Below are 22,918 nucleotides of genomic sequence, written 5' to 3' on the forward strand. Positions count from 1 at the left end.
GGCTTAGTTAGAAGTGGTGATCATGCAGAAAGTCAAGCAAGGTCTACAGAAAACTAGCATGTATGAAAAGGGATCTATCCTGACTGGGCTAACAGGGAAAAAAAGGAAGCAACCCATGGAAAGTAAAAGCAGGGATGGGCTACCCAGGAGGAACACAGAGCCATTACTCAAACATGCAGTAATGGAGTTCGAAAAGCCAAGACTCAGCTAGATTAGAAGATATGGAGGTGAATGGGTTTATAAGTACATCAACAACAAAAGGAAGACAATTGAAAATGTTACTCCAGTGCTGAATGGGGCAGGGAATTGAATGACAAAGGGCATGAAAAAGGCTGAGATAATCCCTTCCTTCTTTGCCTTGGTCTATACTGGCAAGGTCAGGTATCAGGATTTCCATCTCTCGTTGTTCAGTGGCAGAGTTTGGTGAAAGATATAGTAGTAGAGTAGGACAATCAAGTTGGGGCCCACTTAAATAAAATGAGAACCCATGGGGCAGGGCAGAATGATTTTGAGGATACCAAGGGAGCTGGCTGATGCCACTGTAAGATTGCTGTGTATAAACTCTGAAAGGTAGCAGTCAGAGACAGCTCCCAATGGCTGGAAAAAGACTAATATTAGCCCATAATCAAAAAGAACTAGAGAGAGGCTCAAGAGGGCTACAGCCCAGTCTGTTTCATCCCAGTCTTCAGGAAGACTATGCAACAAACCCTCCTGGAAGATGTTTGCAAACAACCAATACAAATTTTTTAAGGACCTGAACAAACAAATTGCTGTGACTGTTCTTTTTGGATAAGGAGAGCATGATGGACATTATTTGTTTTTTCTTTGGTAAAGTTTATTGCATTTTTACCTATAGAGGCTGTGTAGCTCAATTGTAAAGACACAGACTAGAAGAATGGGCTACAAAGTGGTTAAAAAGAATGAGTGGAATATTAAGCTTCAAAAGGTAGTGAGCAAAAGTTCAAAGCCCAGCTAGCAGCCAGTAGGAGTGATGCAGGTGAGGTCAGGACAGGGCCCAATGTCATTAAGCATTTCCATTAGTGTCCTGGACAGCAGATTAAATACATTGAAATGAAGTGCTGTTAAGACTCCAAAACAGGGTTAAGGCCAGAGCTGCTGCTCAGTGGGACTTTGACAAGCTGAATGAATAGGCTGGCAAAATCCAAATGGAGTCCAAACAGAATAACACCGTGCAATAGCACCAGCCATGAGCTGAATGGCTAGAGAGCACCTCTGCAGAAGAGGATTGGAGGCCCTAATGAAACAGGAACAAAGACAGTGGTGTAGCCTTGCAATTGATGCAAGCTAACTGTACTGGCAAGAGTGTAACCAGCAGATCATTCACAGTGATTATTAGCCCTCTACATGGCATCATGACGCCCTGTCTGTAGTACTGCGTCCAGTTGTGGAGCCACTAGTAAAAAAGATCTTAAACTAGAGATAATCCAGAGGAGGAGGATGACTAAAATGGTTAAGGCTGGAGGAAGCAGAGGCTGAGAGTGCTGGGTTGTTCAGCCTGAAGGGAAGATTAGGGGTATCTAGTATCTAATGGCTGTCTTCTACTACCAAACAAGAGTGTTATTGAGAAGATGAAGCCTGAGATGCACTGCAAAAGGACAAAAGATAGATGCCCAGATACACCAAGAGAAATTCCAGTTGGATGGGGGAAAGCGGAGGGGATCAACAGAAATTAACATGCTGCTCATTTACGTTGTAGAATCTCCTTTCTTGGAGATTTTCATATACCAACTGCAGAACCTGAGTAACCTGTTCAGACTTTGAATCTGGCCCAGATTTGAGCAGGAGGAAGGACTAGGTAATCTTCAGAGGTGCCTTCCAACGTGAATGACTCTGAAATTTCACAGTAGCCAATACAGTCTGTATATTGTATGGTTGGTTGGCATAACTATGTGAAAGGGAAATTTGATATTTTATTCTTGCCTATTGCTAAGTGCTTATACTCTGCGGGGTTTTATAATGCATATACAGAGCAGCATGAAAAAAAATATATTTTTTAATGAAATAATAAAATTAACTTAAAATTTTCCTTAGTGTGAGAAAATTCAAACACGACAGAACACAGGAAATGTTATTTTTACTGTGAAAGAACTTTGGTACTGGACTCTCTACTGTGATTGAGGTTAAATCACTCGACCTTTAGCTCATTTCCCTCTTTGCTTTACACCTGTGTAACAATATATCCTTAGAGTCACAGAGCTATTATAAGAGTGAACATACCAGTTTCTGAAGTACACCCATGGAGCAATGACATCTTGAAACCCTCTATCTTTCTCACTGAACTGATTTGGGACCATCTAATGGTTACCAGTGCAGTATTAATGGCTATGAGGTGGCAAAAATCCTGTACCTTTCAGGTCTCCAGAGTTCAAAGGGCATTAGCTGAATCTGGGTCTTCTAAACCTTTTCAGGATTCAGGATCTTCTATTATTTGGTAAATATAGTATTTCTTCAGATGATTGTGTTGTCTGTGCTGACATGCTCAATAGATTTTTAATGCTAATCACCATTAAGGATGACACATGTGGTAGCTAGTATTCTTAGCTCACCTAACACTTACTGGTGCTTGTATAACAGCCAACATAGGTTGTTCATCATTCAATTGCCATTTGTGACATGGGTAATCATTTGAGTGTTGTTTAAGCAGTTGCATTTCTTAGGCTGGGCCTCCATTACTGCTTCTAAATGAAAACAAGGTTTGCACAGTAGTTCTGTGCTGTCATTTGAGTGCTTTTTCTAAATATCCAGTGGCTACAGCTTTTTCTTACAGCCATTACAAGAGGCAAAAGCCCAAATTGTTGGGTTTAATAATGCAAATGATATCACATCATTCAGAGCTGCAACATCAAAATTCATCAAGACAAAGCCAAAAACTCAATATGACCATGTAGAAACCATACAATCTTCACAGTGTTTGTTTCTTTAATACTGAGAAGGAAAAGGTAATAATTTGTAAAAGACCTTGATGGAGATCTTGTACAATAAGCAGCAAAGTAAATCATAGAATGGTTTGAGTTGGTAGGGACCTTAAACATCATGTAGTTCTAACCCCCTTGCCATGGGCAGGGGCACCTTCGACTAGATCAGGTTGCTCCAAGCCTCGTCCAGCCTGGCCTTGAACACTGCCAGCGATGGGGCAGCCACAGCTTCTCTGGGCAACCTGTGCCAGCGCCTCACCACCCTCACAGGGAAGAACCTCCTAATGTCTAATCTAAATCTACCCTCTTCTAGTTTAAAGCCATTACCCCAAAACACTCTAATGATTTTATATATACTTTATACAAAAAGAAACCTTCCTGAAAACATTAGCATTTGAAAAATATATCGTTCCTGGAAAATCTAACAAAATACAGCTGAGTTATATTGTTGTTCAATAAATTATTCTTAGGTTGGAATATGGAAAATCTAAGGAATTGATTGATGAATGCATACCATACATCTTAATTTACCTCTTCAATTAAGACAATTACCATAACACCCTATAAGACACTGTAAAAGCCTATCAGCTCAGGCAGCCTCTCTGGCATTCCTCATAGGTGGAACTCTTTCACCAACTGACCTTTTTTCCACTTCACCTTTCACAAACTATGGGTGCAAATGCTCTGTGTATTAGCAATACAATGCGCTGAACGATAACCTGATTCTCCACTTGAAATACTAGAACAAAAAGTGATTATTAAAATTATGACTGACTTTAGGAGTCAATAATACTCAACATTCGTGTGAGACTTGTTCTCAAAGAGCAGAAATAAGCTCCATAGACAAATGCCACATACATCCTCACCCTCCATTGGTCATGGCTAATAACCTGCCCATCATACCAGAGGAAAAAAGGTGGCTGTATAATGGAACAGCCAGTCACTAGAGCTTTCCCAGGAAGCTTCACACAGTAGCGATAGACAGACCTGTGAAAAAGAGGACAAATGTTTACTGTTACATTACAGTACATATTAACAAGCTCTAGGGCCTAAAGGGCCCAATCCTGAATCCATTCAACAAATGCATTGCCTGTTGACTTCAGCAGGAGCTCACCAGGGGACAGCCTGTAGCCCAAATAGGAGAGCTAATCAGCAGAACAGCTATTTAAAAGTGATCACTCTTAACTGCTTTGCTGTAGTCTTCCTCTTTAGCCCTCATCACATGGGAGTTCACAAGATATTTCTGTTGTTTCTCATTAATTACAGTGCCAATCCATTTATCCATGAAACGTTTGTAAACAGAGACGCCCTTTGACATGAAAGGATTAGAATTTCAATTGCACTGGATTTGATAGTTGCAAGTGAGTTAGGAGGAAGGAAGCGTGGAGAGAAAATCTTGAAAAGGCAGAAATCCATGGGTTGTTTTTTTTATTCACTTAAACTATTTCTATTACACAGCAGGGAAAAAAAATTATTTCTATGCTCAAATCTGACAATAAATAAAAAACTCCTGGTGGGAATGCAAATAGGAACTAAGACAATGAAGACTGACAGCCCCAGAGCCCTCATATTACTAGAGCAATTGTGTGCTGCAGCAGAGGTGGTTACATTAGCTCCTGGACATTAGCACATGAGATAGGTTTTCCTCTCTAGCCTGCCTCTCTAGCCTGCAAGGGATTTGAAGGTCTCTCGCACTCAATTACAAACAGAATCAGAAAATATGGGGTGTGCAAAGAATAATTTTATTAATCTTCCCAAAAGAAAGCTCTTTGATAGCCTTCCAAGGACATTAATCTGAGCACTGAAAACAGGAACACACTGTATTGATTGGGTAAGAGAAAAGTATTTTGTTTTCCCATACTACAAAAACAAAAAAATACCTAAGCCTGCCCATGCTTCAGCCACACCGTGTCAGGCTGGTTTAGTTTCCTACCTCCAGACACCACCAGCCGGCAGCACAAAACTCTTCTTTGAATGGCCACTCTCCTTTTTCCACTGTTGTTCCCTGAGGTCCAGATAACTGTCTATTTTTGGAGGAGCAGACCTCTAAGAATTTAAGGTCTTTGCAAAGGGCAGCTGGTGATATGCTGTACTTTTCTAATCCAAGACCTTTGTTCAAGCAACAAAACTTTTAACTCCCTCTTGCCTCATGTGTGCAGCTTTTTGTTAAAGAATCCCCTAATCTAAATAAAAAATGGAAGGGGAAGAAAGTATGATCATTAAATCAAAGGGTAACTAATACGTTCTGTCCCTTTGTTATGACAGTATATTTCCCAGGTGGTGGGTTGTTTTCAGCTAATGTGCTAATAAAGGCTATTCAAATGAAGGATTTACATAATAATGAGAAGAGGGAAAAATCAGATTTAACACCACAACTTTTAAATATAAAGATTTATCATAGTCTTAAGTTTTAAACGATCAGTTGATCTTATAAGACATGCAAAGCTGCAATTGAAAGCTATTGGAAATATTCATTACATAACTCATAACAATTAAGGTAAGACTTGCAAAAGTTATTAGTATTGTCAGCTTAGCACATAAAAGTCAAGAAAACATCAAAGATAGTTTCATATGCAGAAGAAATGTATCAGCAAATTGAATTTAGGAATTTGTTAGGGATGCACTAGGAATCTGATGCTCTGTTTTAGCTAACTCTAAAAAAAATGATATTCATGCAGGTGTTAGCAGTTACTAATGTGGAAATTACTGAAAAGAGAACAAGCTGCAGAACAGCTGAAGCTGTCAATTCCCTCTATCTCTCTTTTAGACCATGAGTTTGGAAGGTCTGGCTGTCATCCTGCTTTTCCTCATTGCCTTATACAGGGTTATGTTCAAACTGGGGAAATCAGAGAGCACTTCTAAATTAAACAGTGTCTGAAATCTGCCAACAAATTGGTTCTCCTTTTCCAACCTAAATCTCATAGCCCACAGAATAACAGTGTCATTCTTGCACAAGTGATCAAAAGTTAGGAGAAGTTCATCCAGGAAGGGATGGTGGTAAACTACATCAGCAGCCATAATGTAGTCGAAGTGACAGGAAGACCTAGGAAAATTCTTTTCCAGATCAACTCCCCAAGACAATTCTTTAACATGAGGCTGGTGCTTGCATTTCATCTTTGTATTTCGGAAAACATTATGCTGAAGGTTTCCAAGCAGTTCTGGCAAATCAGTGGCAGTCACAAGTGCACCTGTGACAGGGAGAAAACAAACAAACTTTGAATATACTTCAAGACTTGAGTAAAAGATATAGTATAAATGAAAGCTACCTGCACAAGGAACTGCCTTTAGCAGGTAGCTTTCCGAGGGGAGCAGAACAACGCAAATGATCCAAATAGCTCCTAGCCATTGTGCTTAAAATAAAGATTTGGTTCCCAGTAGTTCTACTCTATGGGTTGCCAGCTGAATGAATTTGGGGATGAGTGGGGAGAAATCAGATACTAGATCTTGATATAATATTGGTTAAAAATACAGTGAGCAACTAGGGACTGAAAAATGCCAGTTACCCACTCCAAGAAGTCATCATGAGATTGAAGCACTGCTTTGGGTTCTTTCTTTTTCACATACGAAGCAGCTTTCTCAGACTACAGAAAGCTAAAATTCTGTTAAAATGTAGAAGTTACTGAGCTGGATCACTCTTGAGGAAAAATAGGATACCATGAGAGAAAACATAGCAGTGTCCGTAGCAGAAAAATTAAGTTGCTGATCAGTTATTGAAATAAAATGCTGAACACAAATGGAAAGAAAATGACCTGGCAACCAAGAGTTGTTGGGTCAATGGAAGGTGGTGCATTGCTCAAGACTACACCTGGTTTCATCTGCCACTCACACCCTGAGAGGCCACAGATTTCTTATTTTGGTCCCTTGTTTAACACTGTTAATGACATCATAATCTACTGGGACCTCCTTTATTGCATCAATACAGTCACAGCTTTATAGAAAAAAAAAATAACTGAACAGGTTTCCAAACAAGCCTTTTGGAACTTACTTTTTCTTGCAGTTGAAAGCTTTCAAACAAGTCTTTTAGAAGAACTGACCCACTTCTTTTGCCCTCCAGTATTCACCTGAGAGATGTTTCCAAGAGCATAAGAGCAATGGCAGGTACTCACCCAGTAAACTGGCTACTATGGAGACCAACCCAGTTCCAGCTCCAATTTCAATCACATTTTTGTCAACCAAATTGTATTGTTTAGAATTATTTTCCAAAAAATAACACAGAACAAGAGCCTGTAGGGGAGGGAATCCATGAACATACTGAACAAATTAATGAAATAAATCCCTTCACTAAATATGCATTGTCATTTAAAAGCATGCAAAAAAAATTCTTGTCTGTTCAAATGAGCAATAATCATCCAAGCACTGTCCCTAAAGGGCTCCTCACTATGATCTTTGAGCTCTATAGACTCACAAAATAAATGCCACAACATGCCTCAGTATAGGCTTACAAAGCATTACAGCCAGGAGGAACAACTGCAATTAGTCAGTCATGCTGCATAACATGAGCTATAAAATTCCAGTCACCAGATCCTGCTTATAACAGCACTTCTGGTTGAGTTAGAACATGTCCTTCCCAAAGACATCTTGATATAAGGACTGCTTGTGAGAGAAAATCCACAGCCTTTGTTAAGGTCTTCCAACAGTTAATTATTTCTAATAATTAAATACCTAATGATTCAAAAGGGACAAACAGATTTATCCCTTGTCTTCCAGTTCAGTTTGTTTTCAGTTTCTACGTGCTTACCTTGTTAATCCTAGCAAACTTTTAGAGCAAAGCCACAAAGAGCCCTCTACAACAAACTCCTCATATATGCCTTTATCAACTGTCATTAAGCAGCTTCTTCTGTTTTTCTGCTTTGTCTCATACTAACCAGTGAGTTTTAGTTCACACTGAAATAGAAGTTTCTAACTTTATTGCTCTTGCAAAGATAGTTTCCAGCTTGTCTCCCACAGTTTTTCCCGGGCTTAGATAACTATATAGTCTCTATTGATAAATACATATGACCATTTGGAAAGGCAATTACCAGAGGCTTGGTCTGGCACAAGAAGATTACACACTTAGTTTTGCTTTTGACCAATTAAGAAGTAGAAGGAAAGGAACAGGAGTACTATTGACCCAATGTTAACATGCTAGAAATGCAAACAAATTTTTGCTTTCTACCTCTTAATTCAGAGCAAAAAGAGTAGGGTCTTTTATGCAAACTTCCATACGTCTCATGTTCAACAAAGCTTTGCTATAGAAGTAAGTCTGTGAGCACCAGGACTAATTAAAGCCAGGTTCCTAAAGATCGTGTCTGATGTTTGACCGACATTTAAAACCACATTATATTAAGATTTATTGTTGGCTCCATACATTCCTATAATTTGTCCCCTGGAGTTTTGCCATATTCTGTTGTAGAAACTGGCTGGCAGGATCAGTATTTCTGTGGGTTAAATTATGGAAACTTTGAAATCTGCCCTCCTTCCCATGAAACATGCAGAAACTTTATTTTCCTTAAAGTTTCTGTCCTCTCGACAAATTTGACTGACATTTTTGGAAGGGTTCAAATACTGCTGAATGGAACTAGAAGGAGGAACATGAAAAGACACAGGAAGAAGGGTTGCCTTCCTTCCACAGTTAAACTGGCTGAACCCTTCCAGGAAAGACATGCACTGAGGCTGCTAAAAGATATAGTATAAATGGCTTGTCCAGGTCTGCTAAGACGAGGAAAATTGTTTGAAGTTCAAAACAGCAGAGAATGCTAAATGTCCTCAGCTGTAGTATGGCCAAATTTCTTAAAGATCCTAGGAGGCTGATACCACTGGAACAGAAACGGAGCCCTCCGGGTTTTAGTCCTCTCCATCCTACAGAGGCTTCTGAAGATGGTTCTGTTTCAGGGATGTTCTCTGGATGCCACAAGTGTCAGTGGTGCATAGTGGCACCTCCCTGAACACAGGGGTTTTTTTCATTCTTAATTATTTTGAAACAGGCAGTTGCATTGCACAGATTCAAAATCCTGAAGAGGGTCGGTATTCAAGGCCAGGTTGGACAGAGCCTTGGACCACATGGTTCAGTGCAAGGTGTCCCTGCCCATGGCAGGGGGGTTGGAACTAGATGATCTTAAGGTCCTTTCCAACCCTTACTATTCTATGATTCTGTGATAGGCATGTTGATGGTTCTTACATCAATAACCAATGACAATGGTTCTCTCCCACTAGATTTCTGGCTGTTTAAGAAACTGAAAGCTCAAGCTGAACCTTTTCCCATGTCTACATATTTTACAAGGTAAATACTCCCATACAGGTATGTTGAGCAGCCCTTATGAGTCCTAATACCTTGTGAACTCGTATCACAGCTGCTTTCGCAATCTTGATCTGCCTGCTGTACAGCTATTTATAGAATGTATAGAAATGTAATCATCATAAGACTGCCCTATTTCTTTCAAAATATGTTTCTAATTAGCCAATAGGATCAAAACTTACTGGTAAGTGAGGAGGGCACACAAGATCATACAGCTTGTATGATAGAGACACAAACATGAAATACCATTTAAGCTTTGAGAACCAGGAATCCGTATGAAACCAAGCTAAACTCAGGTTTGGGATTTGCAGAAAGGAGACAGAGAAGCACAGAAGGTTTTCCTCATGTTTGCAACGTACAACAAAACATATTTATCAGGCAAAACAAATTAAAAATGCTAGAAGACTTCAAAATTATGAAATAACAGTATTGCATAAATATTGTACCGATGGCCAGACGACTGCCCCATAACAATCAATGGCTTCTGTAATTCTTATCTCATGGCCAGCAAAATGAAAGCCTTCCCAGGCTTTATGAGTCATAAGAGCAGGAAAAAAGCGCCTTCTCATGATTTCTGCAACTATCTGTTCATCTTCTTTTTCCCCTGGAAGCAAAAGCATAAAAGGTCAAAGAGACTGAGTGTACTGGTAATGAAACTAACAATTTATAATGAAAAGCTGATTTAGAAGCAAGAATGTGAATTACATCTGTGAATAAAAATATGTTAATTAATGGTTAGCATCAAACATGGGAAATCTCCTGAATCCTAATTTATGTTTTCAGTTTATGACAAAATAGTTTCTTTCCTGTTTTGCTGAAGAAAACCAAGCTCATTAAAAAGTAGAGAAGTGAAATGTTACCATACATTGCTTTCCATTTCAGCAATCTAAAGGAAATTTAACTTCTTTTTCCCTTCAAGAACAGCTGCCTGAGTATAGACACTCATGATCTTATGTGCCCAGATTTTTAATTATTTTCCATATCCTTTTACTGTTCACTTTCCCCACATTATGCTTCTTTCTGACAGTAAACAAAAGGAGACACAGTATCATTTATAAGTCTGTCACAAAACTTGTGAAATAGATCCTAGCAACACAAGTTATGACAGATAGCAGCGAAAGAACTAGTGTTGACAGGGAAGCCCATCCACCCACCCCAACAGAGCCCTGTCAGAGGGATTGTTTCCAGTTGGCTTGATATTCCAAATGTCACCCCTGTTGCTAAGCAAAGGATATTTATGATAGCTAACACAACCCTGGATAACACAAAGCTGCACCACAATGTTAAAAAGTAAATTAAAAAAAAAAAAAAAAAAAAAAAGCGAAGCTGTTCAGAGCATTTTCTTAGCAAAGTCTAAAATCACTCCAAGTTTTCACAGGAAATTTGCTTTCACAGCCACCTATGACACTTTTGCAAATCAGCTAAATATGTTCACACGTTTACAAGTTACACTTCGTGGAAAGCATGCTATAGATACAGGTAACTGGGTTACCACCTCATCCAAAGCAGAGTTTCTGTACCAAGCCTGTAGTTACCATCAAAATCAGAGATCAGGATCTGCAAAGAAACTGCAGGCCCAATGGCTATTAAAAATCAAAATATTTATGTTCTCATAAGCATAAAACACATTGGTGTACTGAAGATTCTTCACATTTTCTTTCCCTTCAAACCACTGTAGTCACAGGACATGATGGCCTCAAGTGTTGTTATTTGCTCTGCCATAGGCCTCAATATTTTTATTGCCATAACCTATTCATAAAGTCTCTCTCCCTTCCTTGTTGTAGAAGGACCAAGAAATAAAAGCATAGTGAACAAAAAAAAAAAAAAGAGATAATATCAAACAAAACCACATCAGGAGGATGGGGGATAACCCTAATCATGGGATACTGCAAAATTAAAATAATGCAATGCATATGCTACTGGAAAAGGAAAACAAAAAAAAAGAAAAAAAAAAAGCAGTATAATTTTATAAAGGTAACAAGTAAATTAGTCAACATTGAAACTATGAGATTAAGATGTTAGGAAATAAGTAGCATGTGGCAGCCCATCATGTATTCTGAAAGCCTCTAGTGTTGAGAGAAAACACATGCGTCATTGTGCCTGCAATCAGGGAACTCTGCACAAACAGGAGTTAAGTGCCAGAGAAATACTGCTCCAGGGCAAAATTAATCTTTTCAGGTGGAAGAATTAATATGAAGCTGTCTTATTACACATATCGTAAGCGTATTTAATATATCCTCCTGTTTCCAGGCATACCAGATATAGCCTGCTTTTAATCTTCTCTGATTGCTTAGAGCAGTCGGATCTTGTTCTGTGATCAGTAATAGCTGTGGAAATAAAAAGCTATTCCTTCTATTACCTCCCAATTACAACCATTTTTCTTGATTCTTCCTCCCTTGATATCTATTTTGGATCCAATTTTGTTGAGAAACAGTAACTCACTAAGTCTCAACTTACAAAGCTTCTGCCAGAAGATCTATGAAACTTCAGCAGCATTACAGCTACCCCTCTAGTGTTCAATAAACATTTCCCACCTATTCCTTATGTTATCGGCAATCTTTCTACTTACGGCTTGCATAGCACTTACACTAACCAAGTTTGTAGGCCACTGCTCGCTACTTGAGCTAAACTGTCCACACCCATGAACTAAGAATCCCGAATCTGCTGATTAGTACTACCATTTAAATCTTTGGCCATCTCATCCCTTTGGTAATCCCCCAGGTGGGTTATCCGGAAAAATTTAAAGAGATTTTTGTATTTTTATCTTCCCCTTAAGAAGATCTTAATATTATAGAGAATCAAAAGAGAGTATGTAATTCATCAGAGACGTTATATGGTAGACAGGCTTCAAAACCTTAATGAGAAATTTTATCATGACCAGGACTCTAATGATTCTGACTAAAAGTGCTGACAACATAAGGAATGTAGACTCCTAGTTAGATTTGCTTACCTACACACAAGTTTCCCTTCATACTGCAAAAGGCACTCTATTTTCTGCTTTATGTCTTTCAAAATAACTAAACTACTTGTGAGACTGCCCAAGCGGAAAGTTATTTTTTTTCTGTAACTGCCTTCAGAGCAGTCAGAGCGGAAAAATTACAAACTAGTGGGGAAATCTTTCAAGTCACAAGAAAATTGTTAACAGAGTAAGCAAAATCCAAGCGAGATGAAGTCTTTTGGTACCTGCAAACATTGAGAAAGTTCTGCTGGTACTTTGATCAAACTAGTTTATTGGTAGCAGATGTAAAAATCCGATAAGAAGCTATTATCCCAGAAGTAGCATTTATCTGCATTAGTCCATATTCTCTTGTTCAGGAAGAAAAAGTCTTGGAATTATGACTCAGTGAATGGATTTTAATGACATTTTAAGACAAGAAGAGCTCATTCGTCAGTGGAATAGGGTCAACAAGAGAAGAAGAGGCTTGACTGACCTGGCTTTCAATAATTGTAAGAAAGGAAGTGCATAATGGGCATTTCCAGCAATACTACTTGAGCACCCATACTAAACTGTCAAACTTAAAGGTCTGCTAGGACTGGTTCCTCCCTTCTTCATTTGCCTGGATTTGACCAAGTAGGTCACATTTGAAGAGGGATGGAGGTAGAATTATTTTCTTCAGACTATTCGTCTCTTTGCATGAGCATGTATACACAGTGACTACTGGATTTTCAGGTGCTACAACCTTATTTACATTAAGATGAAACAGTCTGATCCTGTTCAGGTAACATACAGAACTTGAAATTATTTTTGTTAGTGAAATAGAGAGTGCTCCTTTGGTCTTGAACTTGTGTTCACAGCAAAGTTTCTATCTAAGGTGCCCCAAATTCTTCTTGAAATAGAATTTGAATGTCTTTAAGTTAAGACTTTCTGCCTAATAGGTTAATTTCTTACAGCATTTGTAAAGGTAAAGTTTGGAACATGTTCGTTGAACTCGCTTGATTTTAAGTTAATATCAGGGCTGAGGGAGAAAAGTCATATACTGCTTACACATCTTGCACTATGCCAATCACATCATGAAGAAAACAGTGTAATCATTCTCAAAGGCAAAGCAATCATCATTATGACAAGTGAAATGCGAACACAGTTTTTCAAAGAGACATACTAAATCATGTGGAAGACTGGAGTTACGAAGTTGGTGACAGGTTAGTTAAAGTAACGTGTGTCAAGCTGCAAAATCTTCTGTAGGGAAACAGGATTTTGCTGACACATTCAAATGTCAAATGAAGTGTTTTATACTAGAACAAAACATAAAGAAAGAAAAAGATGTAAATTCTGCTGAGACAGAGTTGGAGAAATCCTTCAAGTGGAGAAGAGAAGGCAGAAGGAAAATAGCAGGAGATAGGCCAGGTCAGAATAGAACAAGTTGCGACCTGCAGCATCTTTATCTTTAACAACAAAGCAAATCACAGCAATGGGCCTTAGGTTATCTTTATCTGCACACTTTTTGCTGAGAATTAATAGAAATAGTTTCTGTTTGTTACATGATCAACTGTTCCCTTTACACATAAAATTATGCTTGGGAGTATACAGCTCCATCAGGAAACAGTAAACTTAACATTCGGTTGTGTATCTTCCATCAGTTAATAGCATATGTTAAATCTCCCACTGCATAACTAATGATACTGACTACATAAATGCATTCTCCACTGAATAAAAAGGGAACAGAAAAAGGCACTGATAAGCACCACTTTACATGCAGGAAAAGCAGCAAATGTAAGGGGGCTGAATTAAAATTACATTAAAAAAAAAAATAGATACCATTGTCTAGATACCTGGATTAAAATGTGGTTAAAAATTGAAGTAAAATGACCTTTCCATGTGAAAGCTGTGAAGAATATACTGGCAGTCAATATGTCCATTTTCAGACTCAATCACAAACAGCACACATAGTAACAAAACATCCTCCAAGTACTTTGCTAATGGATTAAAACAGCATTAATCCAGAAACGATAGCTTCACCCAATAATTCATCAAAACAACCTACAGGGGAAAGAAATATAGATTAGTCTCTTTCAAGTCCTGGCCTGACCTTACTTGATCTCTCGAGGTCAAATGGTGTCCCAGTCCAACGTAATACGGAAACTAGACCCAGCTGTCTTCTGCTTCTCACCTGCTTTAATGGATCTTCCCCAACTGGCAGAAGGAATGAAATCCAAGCCTTCAGCATGAACTTGGCCTGACAAAGTTCCCCCGAAAGACAGCAACATTCTCCCTTCTTCAGAAACAGTATATTCTCACCTGTACAGTTTAGATTTTAAATTTATCATTTAGACTTGCACTTACAAGTATTTTAAGAACCACGTACCAACAGCTGTAAAGATGTACATGGTTCCTCTAAGACTTCTCAGCAGTTGCTTCTGAGTTTAATGAACACAGGAGGACTACCTGTGCTGACGTGACTGGTTGAGTAATGCATGAGAGAAAGTTCCAAGAACCATGATAGCTAGGACTCTTCAGATCTCCCCACTCTGGACGCATGGAAATGGAATCATCCAAGTAAAGATTTAAGATGGGTTATTATATATATATATTTTTAAAATATATGTATAATATATATTTTTAATATACATACTAAAAATACGTATAATATACACTATGTCTGTTCTATATATCTTTATATAGATTTATGTAATAGCTATCTTTATATCCCAGCATCAAGAAGACACCTGCAGAAAGGTCATCAAGGGAATAGATCTGCAACTAGTTCTGTAACCATAAGAGGTGACTGGAGAAGAGTTACATTACTACACTGATAGGACTGTTCATCAGGTAGCCCTGTGAATCCACCTGGGTATTTCCAACAGTTCAGAGGAAGTTTACCCCAAATCTACATTAGGTCCTGATTCTAAGGGACTTTGGAGACTCATAATTTGTACTGAGCTACTGACATCTCAGGAGCCATTACAGATGGCTCCATGGAAACGTACACAATCCTGAATCAAAGAATAGTCCTCAAATTCCAGGTGGTATCACTTTAGTATCTTTACTTCATTCCACCTATTTCTATTTGATCACATTCCATTACAGCTTAAGGACCCTTAAAGAAAGGAGTTAAGACGGAAATCTAATCATGCCCTTGACCTTCCAAAAGCCAGATGTAACCTACACCATTCTGAGAATATAAAGCAAAGTAATGGAACAGTACTTATCTAAGCTACACAGTTAATAGTAGGTAGGGATGAAGTAAGGAAAAAAGAGGGAAATGATCACATAATCGAGTGTAGGCATTCTAGTACATTCATTACAAGCTCAAACTGCTCAAGTGATGGCAATGATGAGGTATATTACATTGATTGATCTAAGATACTACGTCAGGGTATATAATACCTGAAACTTTATACTTTGAAATGCAGAAATACAAAACTGTCACCCACAGGCAGCCCCTTCTCAGCCAAGAGGCAAGATGCACTTAGCTTGGAGCACAAGGAGACAAGAACAGCAGAGGGATATGCTCACAATAACCAGTCTATGTATTTATTCAGGCTTGAGAGCCACATTTTCAATTTGAAATTCACACCACTGATATCCCAGCCCCATCCAAGTCACAGGTCATCCAAAACCACTAGAAGGCTGAAAATAGAAGTACCATAGTCAGATTATGTCATGAACACATAATGAAGTCAGATGTGCCAAGTACTTCCCCTGTTACTTCATCAGGTTTATCTGTCACTGAAAACATCTCCAGGTCTAGGCTGAGCAACTATTTAATCTCTAACGATAAGTGAACATTTTCCCTTTTGACTACAAAAGCAGACTGTGTTCTTAAATTAGATAGTCTAATGTACATTATAAAAGGCCAACAGCCAATTTCCTGATGGATAAGAAGGCTCTGGGTGAGTAATTTAGACACTGTAAGCCATTGTCTAGTCTAATCTTTCACATCTCTTACTTTGCCCTGTCAAGAGAGCTTTGTGCCATTGAAAGCTCTTACTTCCTCGTAGTGACATGCCAGAACGTGCCGGATACCATAGCCAGCAGAACAGAAGGGACTCAACAAAATGCCTGCCAATTTTCCCCTACTACTACTAATACCTAAAATATTTCTTTGAGGAAAGGACCTGAAAGTAACCTTGAAACACTGATCATGCTGCCTTTCTTGTATTGCAGTGAGAAGCATTTGATTTATTGTTGAAATGCAGCTACTGCAAAGGGAAACTTGAAAACAGGGAAGACAGGCACAAGGCTGAGAAGGAAGAATGTTACAGACTTCTCTACAGAGTTAATGTAATTTGATTATTTGGGTGTTACCTCCAACTTCTATTTCATCTATAAACAAGAATTTTCTATTTGAGTTTAGCAATGCCTTCAGCAAAAGCAGGTCTACTTGTTGGGGGGAGAGAAAAGGAACTGAGAAGTGTTAATTTAAATTAGTACACCTGATGTTTACTATAGTACTTGAATGCTGCCACTTTCAAACAAGAGAGCTCGAAGGTAAGTTACTACGAGATAGCCAAGAGGTAAATTCAGAGAAGAGGTATTTTTAGACTATTCTAATTTGCTGTGAAGTGCGGTTTAGCTCTAGTCACTCCTTAATAGGGTTATACTCCAGCCTTATGCCACACTACCTCTTTCAGTCTTTTTTGGTTTGTTTTGTTTGGAGACAGTTTGTTGCCTAAGAGGAACAGAATTTGAATTCTGTTATTCCAGGTCAATCTTGCAGTGAAGAAAAAATGTAGGTAGCTAATGGTGCAATTTCCATGAGCTTGGGGCAGAGGGTTAATGCTTTTGAGATGAGAATTAATGGAAGAGGTTGTTTGGCTTTTTTGTTTTTTGTTTGTAAGGGTTTTTGTTTAAGAGAGAAGCATAATTCAAAGCTAAGAGACAAAAGAAGAGGAAGATGAAAGAAGGGAAGATCGGTAGTGGAAAGATAGCAAAAGTGTAATATATATATAGTATAAATAGGCTCATTTTTTCACCAGCACTATTAACTCCAGAGCCCACGATATAAAGAATGATTCAGCAATTTAAGGACTCAGGAAATGGAGGAACTAGGTGCTGGACATTCCTCAGAAGGATTCACATTCACAACTCACTCACTTGAGGGGTGTGTTCCAGCCACCCTACAGAACCAGGTGCTTCTCCTTTCTTCCGTTGCTGTCTGAAGCAGGCCATCAGGAAACCAGGATTGTAAGAACTGTGCTAGAAGGACAAGCAAACAAAAGCCCAGCTATGAGTTGCACACTGAAAAAGAGGCAGATTTGGGCTCCACACTTTCATCCTAGGATGTTTTCACATTTTACAGCCAAGTCTTTGAAGTAATTGGAATAGTGTCAGTGAGAAAGGGAGTGAGAAAGACAAATACCTTTAAAAATCACACAGGAAATAGGAATGAGAGACTAAGTTACTCCCTCTTCCCATCTTAACTTCTAAGTCACAGACTTAGGCTGCTTCTCACTTGCCTCCATTCCAACTGCATCCCATTTAAGGCACCTTTCTGGACTCCACCCAAAGACTTGAAATGATGGCGCTAGTTGCCATCGGTTAAGACATCTCTCAAGCAGGGTGAGTAGAAGGAGCGTGTCCCTTCTAGAATGTCAGGAGATATGTGAAGGTTACCAGGTCAGCAATTCCGCAGATATTTATGGATTAAAAACTGAGCCCTGGCCAAGTGAAGGGAGACGATGGAGTGTCAAGGACAAGTACGCCTTGCAAACTTGCTCTCCTCCTTTTGTCTCAAATAAAATTAGTCTGGGGTGGATCTATATTATGCACTTGTGGTAATTTAGTATTCCAAGAAATTAAAATGGGAGTGGCAAAATGTGATCTCAGAAAAGTTTAGAGAAGGGCAGTTAAAGCTAATGATCATGAGAAATCATGCGAGGAAAGAAAAGAGACATCTAACGGTGCAGATGTGATGGAGAGCTGGTTGGATAAAGACACCAGAAGAAAGATCATACAGTCTGAGGATCTACCTGTAAGCTGAGAAGCAGTAGTAGTGGGAATCATGAACAAGAATAAGAAGTTTTAACCTGGAGAGCTAGTGACAAGCCACTTCAGAAGGAAAGGGGAAGGCACATAAAGGTGTATGAAGAACTCAGACTGTAAATAGCAGAGAAACTGACCTAGAATATGAACCCAAAGACACAGAGACTGACACTGGGTAGGTGAAATTAATGAAATAGGAATGGGAAGATGATAGAGGGAAAGAATGAAAACAAGGAAGGTATAGGCCTAGGGTGATCAGCAGATAAGTCTTTGTGCAGCAGTTCAGCACCCTTCACCTCTAGGCCCTGGTATGGAGTTTAATATACCAAAGCCTGGCATCAGATAGAACTGTAAAGATATCTCATTCTCCATTCATGTCTCCTCATCCTCTTAAACAAGTGTTTCTAGACACTTTATAGAAGGGAACCACCTGCTACTGCTATAAACCCAGTTACTCTGTTAGCTAAGTAGAAATACATTTCTGCATTTGCTCTAAAGATTCTGCCCTACCAACAAATTTTGCAAAGATTGACCTAATGCCCCAAAACGCAATTTACTTTCATAATTCAAAAGCTAAAGAAATTACATGCAGACTCACTCCTCCCTGCCCTGAATCCTGCATGAAGAGAGAATCAATATTAGATAACCAAGTTTGCAGAAGCATAGAAATGCCTGTGCAACTTTACATCAGCCTTCATGTACTACAAAATACCTAATGACAGTCATTAATATTTCAGTCTTCAGTAGTTCTATCTTTAATATTTATTCTTCTAGATATTTCTTCCCCCAACAATTATACTTCATTGCACAGCTTTCATTGAGCTCTTTGTCTAAGTGAGAATTATGGAATAGGAAAGCGAATTACATCAAAGAAAATCTCCAAATTCAGGCACTTGAACAGTGCTTTGTGGAACAGCAATCTATACCAATCCCCATCAGCCACCATCTTCTGGTGCAATATCAGCTTTCTGGAGAGGGTCATCAACTTGGGGTACCACCTTGCCACGCTGAAGAGGTAGTAAAGCAAAACCGGACACTGAGCCCAAAAGCCTGGCTTTATATGGACCATGATTCAGCTGAGATTTTGAACAAAAATATTATTAAAAATAGTAAAAACCCTCCTTTTTTTTCCACACTCAGCTGTGGAACATAACTAGATTCCATCCTAAAACAACACACACACTTTCCCTAAAACCTTGTCTGCTTCTGGTAACCCCTAAAAAGGGGATTACTCATGACGCTTTAGGATCTTGAAAGACATGCAGCCATGAACTTGCTTAAGAGAAAAAGCTGCCAACAGCCCCTGAAGGTATCTGAAGGTTAGGTTTGAGGCTGTCTGTACAGAAATCAGGCTTGTAATAACCACTTCTCCCTAACTGACAGGCTGCAAACAAACCTCTCCTGAATAGCTTGATCATAGACATGGCTTCATTCCCTGGAACCAGTCACAGGCAAATAGCTAGAGGACAGATGCCAGGCACTGGTAGGAAATTGCCACGGCCAGAGTATGCACATAAAGCAAGTATTTATGGCATAGCTAAAATACCACAACAGCGCTATCTGTTGTATTTTCTGTACAAGCGCCATAAACACAATTCTTCTGGAAAAAAAACTAATTAGAAGATAGCTCATCGTTAGCATGACACCTTGTTCATTATACTTAAAAATATTCCTAAGTGCAATGAGAAAACATAGTGAAATAAGAAACATTTACCTTCTCGTCTTTCTTTTATCAGTTCATTTTGAAGACGATTATGTTGTGATGATGTCAAATCCATACTATGCCACAAAACCTGGGACAAAGAAACACAAGCCTGCCTGAATATAATGACTTTTTCCCCACTTAACATTTCACACACACACACACAAAAAAAAAAAAAAAAAAAATTAAATTACATGTATTTATTTACTTCTATTGGCAATATTGACATGTAGACAGCTAAACATCGATTTTTTAAAGCATGAAAGACCCAAAAGCAGCAAACTAGTTTAACTGCTTTACTCTGAAAAGGGGGAAAAGCAAGTAGATTTAAAATACATAAAAGACCTCTGATAAACTTTAAAAAATTTTAAAATTAGAAAAAATTCAAATCAGGGTTGGTAGTTTTATAAACAATTGGAAGGAAAGGTAGCAACAAAGCTGTGAAAGAGAACAAAAGTTGCACCAAAAAGATCTCATCTTGTTTGAAAAAATTGGCTTGGAAGGGAAGGAAACAACCTGTTAGTAAAGTTGCACATGAGAGTAAGTAGGAAGCAGGATCTATAGACAACATGCAGAACAGAATATGTATGTGCCTGTATGAACACACACAGAACATGCAGACTCACGCAATAGGAAAAGTATGACAGAGGACAATACAATTTTAAGCTGCCTGCAGAAAAGCAGAGACAACCAGCAGCCTCCAGTTCTTGATATTTTACAACCAGAAAAAATCTGAGTTCACAGGAGAAAAACTTTTAAAGGTCTTGCACTGTTATATGGAAATTTGACCAATTTTTGCAGGAATGATCACTAAATAAAGCAATGAGTGTAATCAAAGTAAAAACACATGCTGAGAAAACTTCTTCATAGTTTTATGCTTCCTCTAAGCAAAGCCTTAGAAAGGTTTTCCTCTCAGAACTTCAGACAAAAGAGGACAGTGTAGAACAGTCTTGTTAGGAGGATGCCCCATACTTTCTTGACTTCACCCTACAGAAGATACACAGGTTTAATATTTTAACTTTACTACCACAGTGCCAACAGCCATTAACTTATTTGAAGGTGAAAAATAACTTAGGGGGCTTCTACGCATTACCATATCAGAACAGAAATACTGTTGTTATATTTATGTCTATGAATTTAGCAGTAGTAACATCATTATACGGAAAACAGAAAAGGGATTCAATGGGATCCAAAATCTTTGTATGCATGTTCAGAATAACATGCAGCATTAGAAACTACTGGGACATTAAGCAGTAAATGTTACACACATCCATCAGCTTGTCATCTACCTCAGAAGTATAAAAAGACACATTTTCCTTCCGTTAGGGGATAAAAAGAACAGGTTGATAATCAGTCCCTTTGCATTCTGAAGGACAAGCGATGTTGCAGTATAAAATCACCCTAAAAAGGAAAGCCTTTGTATTTTGTGGTACTCTATTTCCTTCTAAAAATATCCTCTGAGGTACACTGAACTAGGCAATAACCTGTCTGACTTTAACATATGAATTCAGCAGTACTACAAGCAACTAAACAGTTGCCGAGTAACACTGTTTAAAGTTAAGGATACAAAGTAATTTAGAGTCAAAGAAACAGACGCCTGAAACGGCACAGGCATCCACTGCGTTTCAGTCAACATTACCTGTTTCTCTCGCAGCTTTACAAAGACGGTAGGAGAACAGAGAAGTCGTTATCTGCTGGGCTGCTTTCCCCGCAGGCAGCCGCGGGCAGGAGTGTGATCTGATGCGCGTGTCACGCGTTGCCAACATCCCCACACCAGAAGCAATAATAAAACCCGACAGCTGCGGCACGATCACAAAGTGGGCACCACACACCGTGTCCCTTACGTAAGGGAGTGAATTTTGTAACAGCAGCAGGCACCCGGTCAAGGAGCTCCAAACAACAAAGGAACCAACTCCAGAGTAGTTTTTAACAAAATAAGGTAGCAGCATGGCGTTAGCAAACACTGCCAATAAAAAGAGCAAAAAGTCGTTCTTCAGAGTCAAAGGGCCCATGGCAGGGGGTTGGAACTAGATGACCTTTAAGGTCCCCTGCAACCCAAACCTTTCTATGATTCCAAGCACAGAGGTCAATTTGCAAAAGGGCGAGGGTGCATTTGGGTCAGGGGTATATAAATCTGTGCTCACACTGGAACACAGAACTGCAACAAGGTACAAAACCCCCAAAGTCCTAGCACACTTCACCTCATAAGAAAGCTGTCAATGTGCATAACATTCTTCTTTAGCACAGGCAAGATGCACATTCACTCAACAGATTGCAAGGCATTCATGCCATAGGAACAAATACTGGTATCTTTAACACTTCTCTTAATTAGGCTGTAATAAATTCAGGACAGGAGCTGTCACTTACAGAGGTTTTAGCAAAGTTAGACTTCAACCTCAACTGGGTTTTCTAGGTGCTGTTGAAAAATAGTAAGTTGTTGTACAAAAATACTTCAGAGGACTGAAAGTCTCTGTATTTTACCATACCTGGCAGAAGAAATCAGTAAGATCTCCTCTCCACTTAAAAACTATTAACAAATCATGAAGACCTGATCTACACCATTTAAGCAAAATTCAGTTCTATGAGTGATTTACAACACTGCTGTAAACTGGCTGTTCAGACTCAGAATTTGCTTAAAATATGGTAATATTTTCCAAAAGTAGTAACAAAATTTTTGCCCAGTAAGCATATATGAAGTATTAGACTCTGCAACTATAAGGGCCAAATCCTAGACAGCTCAGTTCAGCTCTTCATCCTTAAGTTTCCCTCATCATTAAGTTTCCTATGAAACTTAAGTGTATAGAGTTGAACTTTCAAACAACGAAAAAATGAGAATTGAAGTCGGAATGTCAAATGAGAAGACGAAAAACAGCAAGGACCAAAACGTAACGTAAGAACACAGGTATGACTGGCAGCTTCTGTGCTTTTCCACCCTAACCCACAGGAGCTATAAATAAATTCTACAATCGTTCCAGGAGAGAGGTGGAGGGTAGGTGGGGAAGTCTGAGCCTACACACGTTGTTTATCTCACAAATTAACCTGACATGAGTTCTGCAACCAGTGGATACCTCTGAATGTCACTT

General features: G+C 38.9%; 1 protein-coding gene across 1 annotated transcript; it reads right to left on the bottom strand.

Annotated features, from left to right (window-relative positions):
- Positions 1–4,665: 4,665 nt before the first annotated feature.
- LOC115604438 (protein-lysine methyltransferase METTL21E-like) lies at positions 4,666–19,983 on the bottom strand. The gene is made up of 4 exons (XM_030477563.1): positions 19,848–19,983; positions 9,657–9,814; positions 7,043–7,160; positions 4,666–6,124 (listed from the first exon to the last, which is right to left on the bottom strand). The coding sequence occupies exons 1-4, from the start codon at positions 19,981–19,983 to the stop codon at positions 5,700–5,702; spliced, it is 837 nt and encodes a 278-aa protein (XP_030333423.1). The 3' UTR covers positions 4,666–5,699.
- Positions 19,984–22,918: the final 2,935 nt, after the last annotated feature.

This window comes from Strigops habroptila, chromosome 2, assembly GCF_004027225.2.
Source record: "Strigops habroptila isolate Jane chromosome 2, bStrHab1.2.pri, whole genome shotgun sequence".
NCBI lineage: Eukaryota > Metazoa > Chordata > Aves > Psittaciformes > Psittacidae > Strigops > Strigops habroptila.